Source organism: Apostichopus japonicus, chromosome 17, assembly GCF_037975245.1.
Source record: "Apostichopus japonicus isolate 1M-3 chromosome 17, ASM3797524v1, whole genome shotgun sequence".
NCBI lineage: Eukaryota > Metazoa > Echinodermata > Holothuroidea > Aspidochirotida > Stichopodidae > Apostichopus > Apostichopus japonicus.
The window spans coordinates 30,718,663-30,732,233 of NC_092577.1; the positions used below are offsets into that span (position 1 = coordinate 30,718,663).

Below are 13,571 nucleotides of genomic sequence, written 5' to 3' on the forward strand. Positions count from 1 at the left end.
AGTTGTATTGCACTCTAAACAACTTGTACATTAATAATATTTTTTGTCATTATAATGTACAAAACACTGAGGAAAGTTTTATAAACTTGTACATTAGTGATATTTTTTGTCATTATAATGTACAAATCACTGAGGAAAGTTCAAGTTGTATTGCACTCTAAACAACTTGTACATTAATGACATATTTTTGTCATTATAATGTACAAAACACTGAGGAAAGTTTTATAAACTTGTACATTAGTGATATTTTTTGTCATTATAATGTACATAACACTGAGGAAAGTTTTATAAACTTGTACATTAATGATATTTTTTGTCAATATAATATACAAATCACTGTGGAAAGTTGTATCACACTGTAAACAACTTGTACATAAATGAAACCTGAAACGAATTTAATTTCTAACATCAACAACTGAGAAAAAAATGCCAATTGTAATGATCACATTTCAAGGATAAATCAACAACAGCAATGTTATAATTAGGAAACTATTAAAGAACAGCTGTAGTGATGACGTTACAGACTGCCTAGTAATGTGTGAACTACTTCTTGGGGGAAATTAAGGGTTTATCTGATAGACAAAAAGTACTGTAAGTTTACTTCAAACAAGTTGAACAACCACCACCCTACATTTTTCAAGGAAGATCCCATGTATTCAAAGAGTTGAAATTTCTTTGGCAGAACCGGCTGTAAGTTCAATTTATTGAGTACTTTGTAGTTAGTTCTGTTACAATGGCATATTGCAATAGATTTCGCAGGGGTGTGTTTATTTTGTAGCACCTGGTAAATTGTAGATTATGTTCCCATGACAACCAACATTAGCTTTTCACTTGCCAACCTGGTCTTTGTGGGACTGCTCATTGGAATGAATAAGATGTGGTTAGGTGAAAGAAATTGCACAGTTGGAAAGAATTAAGCTGTTATTGTAGTACACCAAAATCAAATCATGTACTGTAGACACTATGACAGTAGGTTTAGTAAATAGGGAATGAAACTGGGACACAAAATTTATTTCCATATGTTGTACACCATAAAGAAAATAATGCTAGCAGTCCAGGTTGTATATTTGTATATTTCTCTTTTTAAGTATTGAGAAATGAATGATCCTTTAAAGGTACATGCTGTATTGGTCCCAAATATGCTAGATATTTAAATATGTTTACCTTTGGTCAAAATTCTTAAACTGTTCTTTATTACAACCTTTGAGAAAATTTTCCTCACTGGAACATTCAGTCATCATGTGTGTTCCTTAAAAATGTCTGAGAACTATTTGAAGAGTAAAGACCTCCAGGAAAGCACCTTTTGAAAACTTGTAGTAATTATAGCGTACTACCTTTAAAACAAACTTTAAAACTTAAAGACTTTATGATTATAGTGAAATTGTTGTAAGCACAGAAAACCCTGGTTGTGAAACTTTGGTTGTCCAAACAGCAAATTCGCTCACTCGAAAAATCGTAGCAAAATGAGAATGACCAGTATGTCACTGTAGTACGTACACTGTAGGAGAGATCTATATCTAGTTGTTGAACAGAAGACTAGCTTTGGGGGTGATAGCAATTTATCCTTTAACCTATCTGGGGTATTCCCTGTTTTAGTTACAATGCAATCTGAATTTAATGTAAACAACCAGTCGTCCGTCGGAAATCCCCACATCAGATTTTGATTGTCCTGCCAGAAATTTGATCGTCTCCTGCTACCGGGATGACCATAAAAATTTACCTCTGTTTATGGTCATTCAATTAATGTGTGAATGTTTTCATGGCTTGGTTACATTGAAGTAAAATTAGTAAAAAATTAGTAAAAGTAAAAAATCGTAGCAAAATGCGAATGACCAGTATGTCACTGTAGTACGTACACTGTAGGAGAGATCGATATCTAGTTGCTGAACAGAAGACTAGCTTTGGGGGTGATAGCAATTTATCCTTTAACCTATCTGGGGTATTCCCTGTTTTAGTTACAATGCAATCTGAATTTAATGTAAACAACCAGTCGTCGTCCGTCGGAAACCACATCAGATTTTGATTGTCCTGCCAGAAATTTGATCGTCTCCTGCTACCAGGATGACCATAAAAATTTACCCCTGTTTAAGGTCATTCAATTAATGTGTGAATGTTTTCATGGCTTGGTTACATTGAAGTAAAATGGAGCTTTAAATATTTAAGAAGAAATTGGCATACTTTTACCGGTATATTTCAAGGACGTTAATATTGAGCATGCTCAGTATGATTCTACGTATTTATTGTGCTATGGTACTGTACCGTAGGTGTGTAGTTCGAGGAAATCAAAACTGTACACACACAGAGAATGTACTGTATGTAAGATCTCAGTAGACGTGAAGTCTGAGTAGTTTAGTACCTAACATCTATGTCATAGACCGAAGGAAGTTATGATTGAAGCTAAGAAAGCAGAATTAAGTTGAAAGATGATATGAGTGAGGTTTTATAATCAAAACAGGTGAATGTTGGGCCGCAGTATTGGTCGATGTCCTGGTTCTGCCAGAAGTCTGAGTGATTTTATCAAATAATTTGCAGTATTAAATCATGATGAGTAATTAATGGACTAAAATCAGACTGAAGTGTCAAGATATTCCGGCAACTACAGTATGAATGATTGCTTTCTCCGTAACCTTAAAGAGAAAGGCTAAGTTTTGTCACAATTTCAATGTTTCAGTTTCATGCATAAGTCCTTGATATTCAGGATATCTATTGGGGGGGGCAGGGGAATGGTTGGGACAGGGTGAATTTCACCGTTTGACAGTAGGGGAAAAAAGGAAGGCATATTATTACAAACTTGTGCAAATTAATATTACCTTTGTATTAAATCATTGCAAATGCAAACTTATATAGATTTTAGCCAGTGAATATTTTTAATACACCTGTATTTTTATCAAGGCGGCTAAGACTGTGCAATTGTAGGCCTGATGTATGTATTGTAAAGTACTTCAATCATTTGCATTGAAATGAATGACACATGGAGCCTACAAGATCAAATCTTTCGAATGGGCAGAGTGAGCAGTCTTAATGATGTGTTATTAGTTCTTTCACACCCTTTCATTAAAAAATTGTTTGTCAAGTTTATATACAGTATGATAATTTAATTGTTAACAGTTTTAATCACATTTATATTTTCAATTTTTTTTGTGTGTCGGATTTATTAGTGCCCATTGAGATTTCAATTGTACAGTATTTGTACAATGGATACAGTGCCCACTCACTCGCTAATACTCACTTTCACATACCTAAAACACTTGTACATACCAAACACTGTTGCCCCCCCCACTGGATTTTGTGACCTATGACCTTTTTCATATTAAATCTAATGCTCCTTGTTGTGGAATGGTGTGAGTGTCATCCACTTCAGAGGTGACCTTTTCTTGTTTTCTCACTTTCTAGGTGTTATATATATATCTGTGTCGGCTGCAATAGTTGCTATTACTACAAAGAATTAGTTATCTGGCAACACACAGCAAAAATGCTGCACTTGTTAAAAAGGGTTTAACATGCAATAGCTAGCCATATTTGCTTTTCATATTACAGTGATTATCGATTTGAAGTATTCTCTGCAAATCACAGTAGTGTCTGTTCTGCTCTGCTCTGCCACAAGCTGTTCCATTTTCCCTCATAATTTTGAAGTTACCTGCTGATTGTACTCGGTCAGAATTGGTGATATTTGCAATGTAAATAATAAATAAAACAACTTAGGCAAAATGAGATAAAGATCACATTTTCTCTAAATTGCTTCCAAGGGGGAACAATTTTGTCAGGGAAGTTCAAATGTGGCATGTTAGTTGATGTTGGTTCTTGAAGCAGGCTTAAGGAAGCTTGAATGAAGATGTATGAATAGTATTTGTATAGAATATTAGCAGTAAGTACAGTACATAGTAACATTTAAACCAATGTTGATTGAGTTGCTAAGATGACAAAGCAATTATGTTGATTGTTCTCACCCCTAGCAACATTTCACATGTCCAAAAAAAAAAAAAACGGACATTGTTTTGGATGGCTGCAAAATACACAGGAAAGTGCAGTGACATATGTAGCACTTCAGAATGGGACATAAAACAATTGAGGAAATTAATGAGGAATTTGGTTCCAAGGAAATCTGACAAAAAGCAATATTTTTTTAGTGTTTTGATGTAACTTATACAGATAGCTCCAGATGGTAATTTTTACAGACCTGTTTATATTGAAATATTTATTTAAGCATTGTGTAAACTATGTGTTTGATGTTAACCACTGACATGTTGCATGTTAACAAGATTAGTTGTGAGTGTACTAAACAGGACCCTGATCAGAAATTGTTGATAAAATAACTTTGATAAGGTTCTATAAGAGACCAAAGATTGTTAATGTTACGTTGCAAGGTGTTTATTCACATGTATGCATGACGCTCAAGCCGTGTGCACCAAAGCCAAGCTGTGGCAACGTGTGAAAACTTATTCAATTTTGTTGGATGTCTCTTGCCATTGTATTTGAGCTCTGGAGAGATTAATTTAACCATTTAACCCTAACCAAGTTTTGTAAAGTGTATTTATAAGGTTTGTCACTCCTGGCCGAATGATGGCATTGAAACACAACATGGGGGAGTGATCGTTAACAACCCTGTCAATTGAGCAATTTATTTGACTAACAGCATATATCGTGGTTCCACGGTCCAGTACAATTTCATTCTCATATTTTCTGTCTGTGGGTGGTCAGACACTGCACACATGATAATTTTACTTTGACTGAATGGGTTTGAGAGTACTATACAATTATTTGTTCAAGTTAATCTCATTCCCCTTCTTCTTCTCCTTCCCCCTCCCCCTCCCCCTCCCCATTACAATTAGACACTACATACCACACAGATGAAGAAGCAGGTCAGTGAAACTTAGATGGATCCATTGTGAAGTGAGAAGATTGCTGCAGTATTACAGGAATGTGTCTCTGTGACATTAGCTTCACTCAGGAATCCCTTAGGTGTCTCCATTCAACTCATGCACAAGTCTCCCATAGATGTATACAGTACTATATACATATGTTATATACACATTGTTAATATTTAGCTCTGTGCCTCCCCCCCCCCCCCCTCTCTGACCCACTTCCACTGTTTCTCTCCTTCTCTCTCTTCCTTTTAATTAAACTTACGTTTAGGTTTCTATTTTTAAAGGCAGCAGAGGTGACTATATACCATGGGACTGTGGAAACATGAACTTATTAAACTATTTCTTGAACTACTTCCATGATAGTACCACATTAAAAGAGTTCTGCATGCCTACCAGAATTAGACTAGAACTTTAGCATACCTATGATGAACTCTTGTATTTTACTTATAATAACTTATAATAAAGAGAACTGTATGATCCATAGTTTTCGTTTCTATGTTAAAACAAAGAGAAATTCCCTGTAATGGAGTTGACATATTTATAACACTTTCAAATCAATTATTTACAAATCTGTATTTTTTTCCAATCCTTTACATGTCTTCCCATTTTCCCATTTGTATTCTCTAAAGTAAAAAAAAAAATTAATAAAAAGGGTTCACTTCATTATTAATTTGAGTATAACTTGACGCGAACAGTATGCAATTCTTCATTATCGTCACCTATATTGATATATTACCTACATAGCGATGGAGTTCTAACCATATTGGGCACTGTCTGTTAATTCTCTTTCAGTAGCATAAATATTCACACCTATTTAGGAAAGCAGTATTTGATCTACTTCATGCATCCCTTATCTGTCTCATGAATATTCATGAGACCTTGTGTACCAAACAGTCAGTTCTAAATATGGAACATCACCGCTTGGAGTCAATGGATGATGACTCAATGTTTATGCCCAGCCTAGTGGCTTTGTTGACCTGAAGTTTTGTTAGCATTATTGTTGTTCTTGTTGGTGTATAAAGTAATTGTGCTAATATAACCACAGGACAGACCAGTACTGAATATCCTGTAGTGTGTGTGTGTTGGGGGGATGGGTGGGGGATAATGGTAACCTAACCATTACTGTGTCCCTTTCCAGGAGCTGGAGATTTTTCTCCTTTTTGGTGTCAAAAAAAATTAATCTTCTTTAAAAGTGCTGGGGTAAAATGCAATAAAAGTATATAAATGCTATATAGTATAAACAGTCATACATGCATGGAAAGTTTTTCACTGTAAGGAATACTATGATTACTTTATGGACAAATCATTTCAACGTATGACATTGTTTATGTCGCTGTATATCAAAAAAAACAAAAAAACAATCCAGATATTTTTGGTCAGAATTGAAGCAAACTAAGCCAAAATCATATGAATTATAAACTGTACTACTGTATGGACAGTTGTACCGTCCAGAAGCTACATATTGTAGAGCCGATATGGATGTAAACTTTATAAATAACTCTTTGAATGAGGAAGAAGAAACAGGGAGCAAAGTAACAACTGAAGTTATCTCAATCCCATATCCTTTCCTCCCCTCCCCCGCCCTCCCCCTCCCCTGGCCCCCGCTCCTCCCCTTTCAGGTTACAAGTGTCTCACTTTTAAGATGCAGTTCTTTCCGTGAGGTCATCAGCATACAAGGAATAATCTAGCGTTCAAATTTTGAGTAGCACATTGGAAGGCTCTGTATACACAGTATTTTGTGTATTGTTAAGTACAGTAATCTGGTTCCTGTATAGAAAAAGGGCTTGACATCTTTGCTAATTAATATTGTATCCAGCGATTTGACCATTTTGCTTGGCTTTTTGCAATACGATTCTGGAATAATTGTTCCTTGTCTGATAATGTTGCTTCAAAAATGGAATTTGAAAATCTGGAATATGGAATATGAAAATCCCTGGTCAGGTTTTCTGGTGTACCACAGTATCTCCAAAGGGGATTTCCCTCTTTGACAGGTATAGAACTGTTTGTTGGATGTCGGCAAATACAAAGAGCACCATGCTACTTGGTATGTCAAATATGGGAAGGTACAGTAACACTATTCAAGCAGACAATGGCTTTAGAGGTTTCTGAGTTAGTTGGTACTTATGGTAAAACTTTGAAAATGAGTCCCATGATTCTGGAATGTGGAATCCCAGCCCAGTTGTGTTTCATATTGACCATTTGGGTGGAAACAATTTCACCGCATCTGTCTGTTGACAATTTGGAGAAAGTGATCGAATAGCTAAATACTGTAGTTTCAAGGAGGTGGGTGTGGGGGGTGGAGTAGGATGGAGGGGACAAGGACAGGGGCTACAATTGGTTACAACACTGTCTGTGTTACATACTGTTTTGCTGCAGTCAAATTCTGTGATGAGAGTCTGTGCATAACAGTAGTACAACTGTAATCGTTGTATTGAAGTGATTAGTCACAGTGTATGCTTTGTTTTTATATAAAACCTGAGCTTTCGTGAAGGAACAAGCAGGGTTCGGTTTCTTCTGGGAGAAACCGAAGAAACTGGAAACAACTAGTTTCTTCCAGTTTCTTCTGGAAAAATGAAATTGGAAGAAACTACTTATGTATCCGCTACACAATGAAGAGTCAAATAGGAATCATGAAACTTGAAGGTAACATTTCATTTTAAGTCCTGCACTATTACAATATTGTTTAAGTCTTATAAATTAAAAGTTATTGTCTCTATTAAAGTCCATCTCTGTAAAAAGTATCTTACAATGTTTTTAATGTATACAGGACCTATTCAGTAGGTCTACTTTCTTTGCTTAACGACAACACCTTTGAAACCCGTTTCGTGTGTAAGTACTTGCTTCCCTCCCCTTAAGTTGAAAGGCAGTTTAAAGAAAATAATACATTTTGTCAGTTTTCATCAAGATGTGACAATGCACCTGTGGTATGAATTCTTGAGAGGAACAAATTATTGGTTTTTTTGACATATAAAGACTGGCAGCACATGTCTTATCCCTTTAGAAGCTATAAACATTATGGTACTAACTATTTTTGCAAACTGTGAAAAGATGGAAATTTGAACTTAGGTCATTTACACTAGACTGCTTCTCCACCTTTCCCCCATTCCAATTCATTTGCCTTCCCTCATCCCCCTCCCCCCACCCTTCCCCCATCCATAATAAAAATAACTCTTAAATCTCTAAAAAGTAGAATGTGAGTGTCGCCATGCTCTTTTTCATATTTTCTTCGCATTCGCATTTTCTTATTTTATCCAAATGGATAAAAGCAAAATTCCAAATAGCTCTTGAAGTCTGTCAGGCTACACCATGTATGGACCTCTGAGTAAGCGATAACAAAAAAAAAATCTTTTCCACTCCAAGGCCCCCGAACCTTCAATTTAAACAGCCCTGGACCAGCTATATTGTGAATTAATTCAGGTCATACAAACTTAATTGCATGGAAAAGCCATGTTTGTGTAGAAAGGAGATTATCTCTCTGGCTCTAAGCTGGAAGTTGTGGACAGTAGCCTGCCTCTGGTATTTTCCGAGGGTTTTTCCACCTTGGATGAAATTTGCAAACCCGGAGACAAGCAAATTTGACTGTGCTTCAAACAATTTGCTGGCTTAAATCAAGTTCTCAACAGCTACTGTACAGGTTTATGGGAGCAGCCTAATAATATTTTCTGAAAATCTGCACTTGATACTGGGCCTATGTTAGGAACAAAAATCGTGCTGAACCTTGACTGATGAATATTTATAATCTGATTAGCCATGTGTTTACATTCTATTGTCCTTAGTGTCTACTAGCAGAAAATTATCAGTGCGCCGCCACCCCCCCCCCCCAACCTGTTTTTGTTGGTTTTATGGCAACTGACAAAAATGCACCGGGCATTTTACCATTAAATAGCCCAAATTTCAAGGTCTGGTCTTGGTCTGTGACTTGTTCGATTTCATTTAGAACTACACTCATGTTGCACCTAGTATCATTGTGTGATATGGAGGCACATCTATTCAGTGTATATTGAAAACTGATATTTCTTGGGGATCACATTCCTCTATATGTAAGGAGTTGTATGGAAAGAAAGATGTCAGGTGCATGCATGATCCACTCAGGTTAACTCTGACTAGTTTTCACACTCCCTGTGGATATATACTAACACTGTTGTGTACAGTACCGTATGATCCACTCAGGGTTAATTCTGACTAGTTTACATACTGTGAGATTCACACTCCCAGTGCATATATGCAAGCACTGTTGTGTCCAGTACCGTATGGTCCACTCAGGGTTAACTGTGACTATTTTTCACACTCCCTGTGCATATATGCTAGCACTGTTGTGTATAGGATCATATGATCCACTCAGGGTTACTTCTGACTAGTTTACATACCTTTTGATTCACACTCTCAGTGCATACAGTATATGCTAGCACTCTTGTGTACAGTCAGTATGATCCACTCAGGGTTAATTTGATTAGTTTACATACTGTGTGATTCACACTACCAGTGCATATATGGTAGCACTGTTGTGTACTGTCAGTATGATCCACTCAGGGTTAACTCCGACTAGTTTACATACTGTGTGATTCACACTCCCAGTGCACTGTTGTGTAGGCTACAGTACTGTATGATGTAAAGGCTTGAGAACAAAAATAGCTGATATCTTTGTACAGTGTCATGTTTGGTGCTTTAAGATCTGTATTTAGAAATGATGCAAAAACAGGAAATATTTCTGATGTATTTTCTGAGCTGCTGTACTATGATATGATTCAGAGATACAGTACGTGTAAATGTAAGTGTAACTTTGAACCCAAATCACTCTTGTTGTAGTCAATTTTAACACAAATTAATTCTTGTTCTCTCTTGTTGTCGTTGTGTTAAGTCATACTATATTGTCAAGCTATTGATCAACGAAACTCATAAGTGGATCAATGTTGTTTTAGTCTCCCTAATTAACACAATGGAGTCTTTATAAAGCTTCCTAGCAAGAAGTTACTATGTAGATTATATACACACATGCACACACATGACCCACACCCCTTCCCACTCCACCCATCCCAACAGACAAACTCAACAAGATAATCCACAGTTCCACTCTACCAGTGGTAAATCAGCTGTTTAAATTTTTGGTTAACTTTTTATCAATTTTTTTATGAATAATTGATAATCAATATCCATAACAATTAAGTTTATTAGCTTGAGTACCTACAGTAAGGATGATTTAAAATAGGGAACAAAAAGCCACATATCTTGAAAAAAATATAATTTGCTTGTTGCATGTGATTCAATTGCAAAAAGAAGAAAAAAGGAAAATGAAAAAATTGGAATGAAGTCGTTTTGCACTGACTGAATGTTAAATGTGGTGATAAAATGTGTCCTTTAAGCTCACCACCTTTCATGATGTGATGTTCATAGCATAAAGTAACAGATAACCCTTGTTTTCGTGTACCATTCAGTATCTTCTTTTGGGCAATCAATTGGTTGCTAGATTTGGGCAAAGTAAGTGGAAATCCACCTTAAACTTCAGATACTGTACAGCTTTTGATACTTTAACGGCTTGCCAAACTTCCCCTTAAACCCCCTCTCCCCTTTCCATGGGGCTGTAAAATGAACCCCAAGCATTGCAAAGTTCCGACGCAAGCTACTGTAGTAGATTGCATGAAAATTAAGATTGCTTGCATATCTGTATCTATGTTGATGTTCTAAAACAATTTTTAATGTCAACCCATTAATAACATCACAGGTATTATCAGGTTATTGCAAATTTGGTTTCCACGGTGAATTAGACAAACACTTTGCAGTTCAGCTTTTCAGAAAAATTGTACTTATCACTTCCTTAAAATGCTGAAGTGAAAGTGGCTTAAATGTCGACATTAAATTGGTCATTGTAAATTGGTCATTGTAGAGAACCATCAAGAGTGGTTTAAATCCTAAACTTTAACCGGAAATAGGAATTAGGGTATATATCCAGTTTGCAGTTCTCATGAGAGGTGATCGACCGTAAGTGGAGTTTGGCATACTTTGTTGTAGAGCCAGAGTTTAAAGGTTTCTAAACTTTCTTCCAAGGTAGGGGGGGGGGGGGAGAAACATGTTTCTTCTAGTTTTTACCAATTAAAAGTAGAAGAAGCTAAAAATAAAAAAAATAAAAAAATTGGAGGAAATGAAAAACCTACCTGTACACAGTGTTGGAACATGACCTTGGTTTACCCAGAGTACATCCAGTAATCTAGTAAATCTTTTCAATTTCAACCACAAATTGTCAGACAAATGTGAATAACCCTTTGCCTACAATACGTACCGACTTCCTTCCACCTCAAAGATTGGATTCAAAGACTTGGCAAATGGAGGCTAAAGTGATGTTCAAGCCAACTAATGTTATTTCATTAGTAGAAGAAGCTAAGTACTCGGTGATTTAGACTTAAAACATTGACAGAACTGTACAGACCCAACTTTCCAGGGTTTTATTTTCCATGAAGGATTTTCCATGCATTCATAGAATGTGTATATACCATTGTTAAACTCTTTGTCTGTAATTGCAATCTACAGAAAAGGTACAGTATCTCAAATTTTCCCCGTTTCTTCTGGTTTCCGCGGGGTTCTTCCAGTTTCTTCTTGGCAGAGACCGAACAGAACACTGTTTAGAGTGCTTATATGCCAATCGTTGGGATCACATATATATATATATATATATATATATATATGTATGAATGTGTAGCAAGTGGTATGACAGATATATAGTAAATAAATAAAGAACAACACACCAGAAAAATTCCACTTCACGACTGCTTTCGTCCTTTTGGGACTCATCAGACGAAGGTAGGAATCGAACCCCCGGATCTTGTGTCACCAGACCGAAGTCTGTACCACTCGACCACAGTGATTCTACTGGTGTGTGAATGCGTATAAATTGGCTTTGTATAACCCTTATTGAGGGCGTATTACCCAGGGGTGCACTCTGTACAATCATAACACTTGGGTAATACGCCCTCATTGCATTTAACTTCCTCGCCAGCGAACGTCAATCGGTCAAATCCCCCTCGAAGTTTCTCCCAGCTCCACTTCCAGTAGGAGTTCCTCCTTAATCGTAGAAATGTAAGATCAATGCAACATGCATGGTTAAATTATTAATTTTTAAGTTGACTCCCATAATTTAAACTTATTTTTCTTACTTCTATTTGTTTTCTCTGCTCCTGTAGGTGCAAGGCCGAAGACGATGCGACCGCCCAACAAGAAGAAGTTTGAAGAGGGACAGGATGCCTTATTGGAGAAGATCAGGATCAAAGAGGCAGAACTTGTATCCTTTATCTTTTACAAATTAATGGGCCATCTGAAATCATCTGAAAGATTTATCAAACTGGTCAATTAATTAATGAATTAATCAGGCATGAGCTTTTTCCTCGAATTCGCGGAATATCCGTGATTTCTTTTCTACCTCGGGACAAAAACTATTATCCTAACACACTGTAGCATACGCAAACTGGAGCCTATACCGCAATTTTTGCAAAGTTCTGGGATTTTTTTTTTTACCCCAGGCTCATCCCTGATTAATGAATTGTGAAACTGAAGAGAATGGATAAGGGGAGGGCGGGGGGGGGGGGGGGTGTGATACTGATAAAGGACATTGTTGTTATCTGACATGATAAATATGAGAGTTTAGTTTAAGTGACAGAAAGAGATGCAGATGGTTTCGAGAAGTTGGATTTAAGTTGATTTTAGTCTTTTGTAATTGGTTTTAATTGTTGTGTGTTATTTTTGCCCTTTTTTTTTTTTTTTTTTTTTTTTGGAGTGTTGGTTTTGTTGTGTAGATGTTGCTTTTCATCACAGAGTATGAAGTTTTTCTTCTTCGTTCAGGAAATCAATGTAATCTTCGTAGTGATAAAAGAAAATGAATGGTACTTGAGACTCATAAGGTGTCATCTGTAGGTATGTTGATAACATCTGTTGACGTCAATCCATTATTACGAGTTGCTTCCTTGACTCGAGATGTTCTGCTAGAAATCTCTCGGCAAGCCGAGCAAGGAGTCCTCACCGGAGGCCACCGAAGAACGCAACAAACTCAACGCAAAACTCAAAGCTATCCGGGGGGAGAAATTTCAGACGATAGAGAGTAGGAAAGAGAAAGAAAAGGAGCTGCAAAAAGTCAGAGACGATATAACAAAGAAGGTGAGTCGATACTTACAGTAGGATACATGTGAAACGATGCAATCTGATTGGTTTATCTAGGAGAATGTCGGAAAATTTATATTATATATTTATATTTTTCTTGAATGTATTTGTGAAATTTATAACGTTTTTGGAGCTTGCAGATGGGGATCGAAATTGGTCATAACTTATAAAAAAATGGTTATAATTAAAAGGAAACTGGAATGCAGGAATCACTGTTTTGTACTGTGAAACCCTTTCTTAAATTATTTCAACCATTTACAAAATCATTTAATAAACTATTAAATATATATAAATTTTTCTAAGAAAAAGGTACATTGTGTTTGCTGGCTTTATAGTACATTTTGACCGGAGAGTTTACAAGTATAAATCTCATGAACAGTATGTATAACGCATCTCATTCATGAATGTGAATATCTGATCAAAATTGTGATGTCATCTCAGAGACAGATTCGAGAGGCTGTCATCCAGCTGTCCCGTGAAGAAATATTTGTGCTCTTAGCGCAGAATTATCTCTGCAAATTTTCAAGGATGTTTTTGCCCTTAGCTTTTTATTTTGTCAAGATT

At 36.3% G+C, this 13,571-nt stretch overlaps 1 protein-coding gene across 1 annotated transcript in view; it reads left to right on the top strand.

Annotated features, from left to right (window-relative positions):
• Window positions 1-13,571, top strand: part of LOC139984557 (uncharacterized) — a 39,575-nt gene that overhangs the window by 6,380 nt on the left and 19,624 nt on the right. Inside the window, exons 2-3 of the mRNA XM_071998494.1 lie at window positions 12,038-12,135; window positions 12,837-13,004. Of these exons, the coding sequence (XP_071854595.1) occupies window positions 12,038-12,135; window positions 12,837-13,004 (266 nt within the window). The remainder of the gene's footprint in view (window positions 1-12,037; window positions 12,136-12,836; window positions 13,005-13,571) is intronic.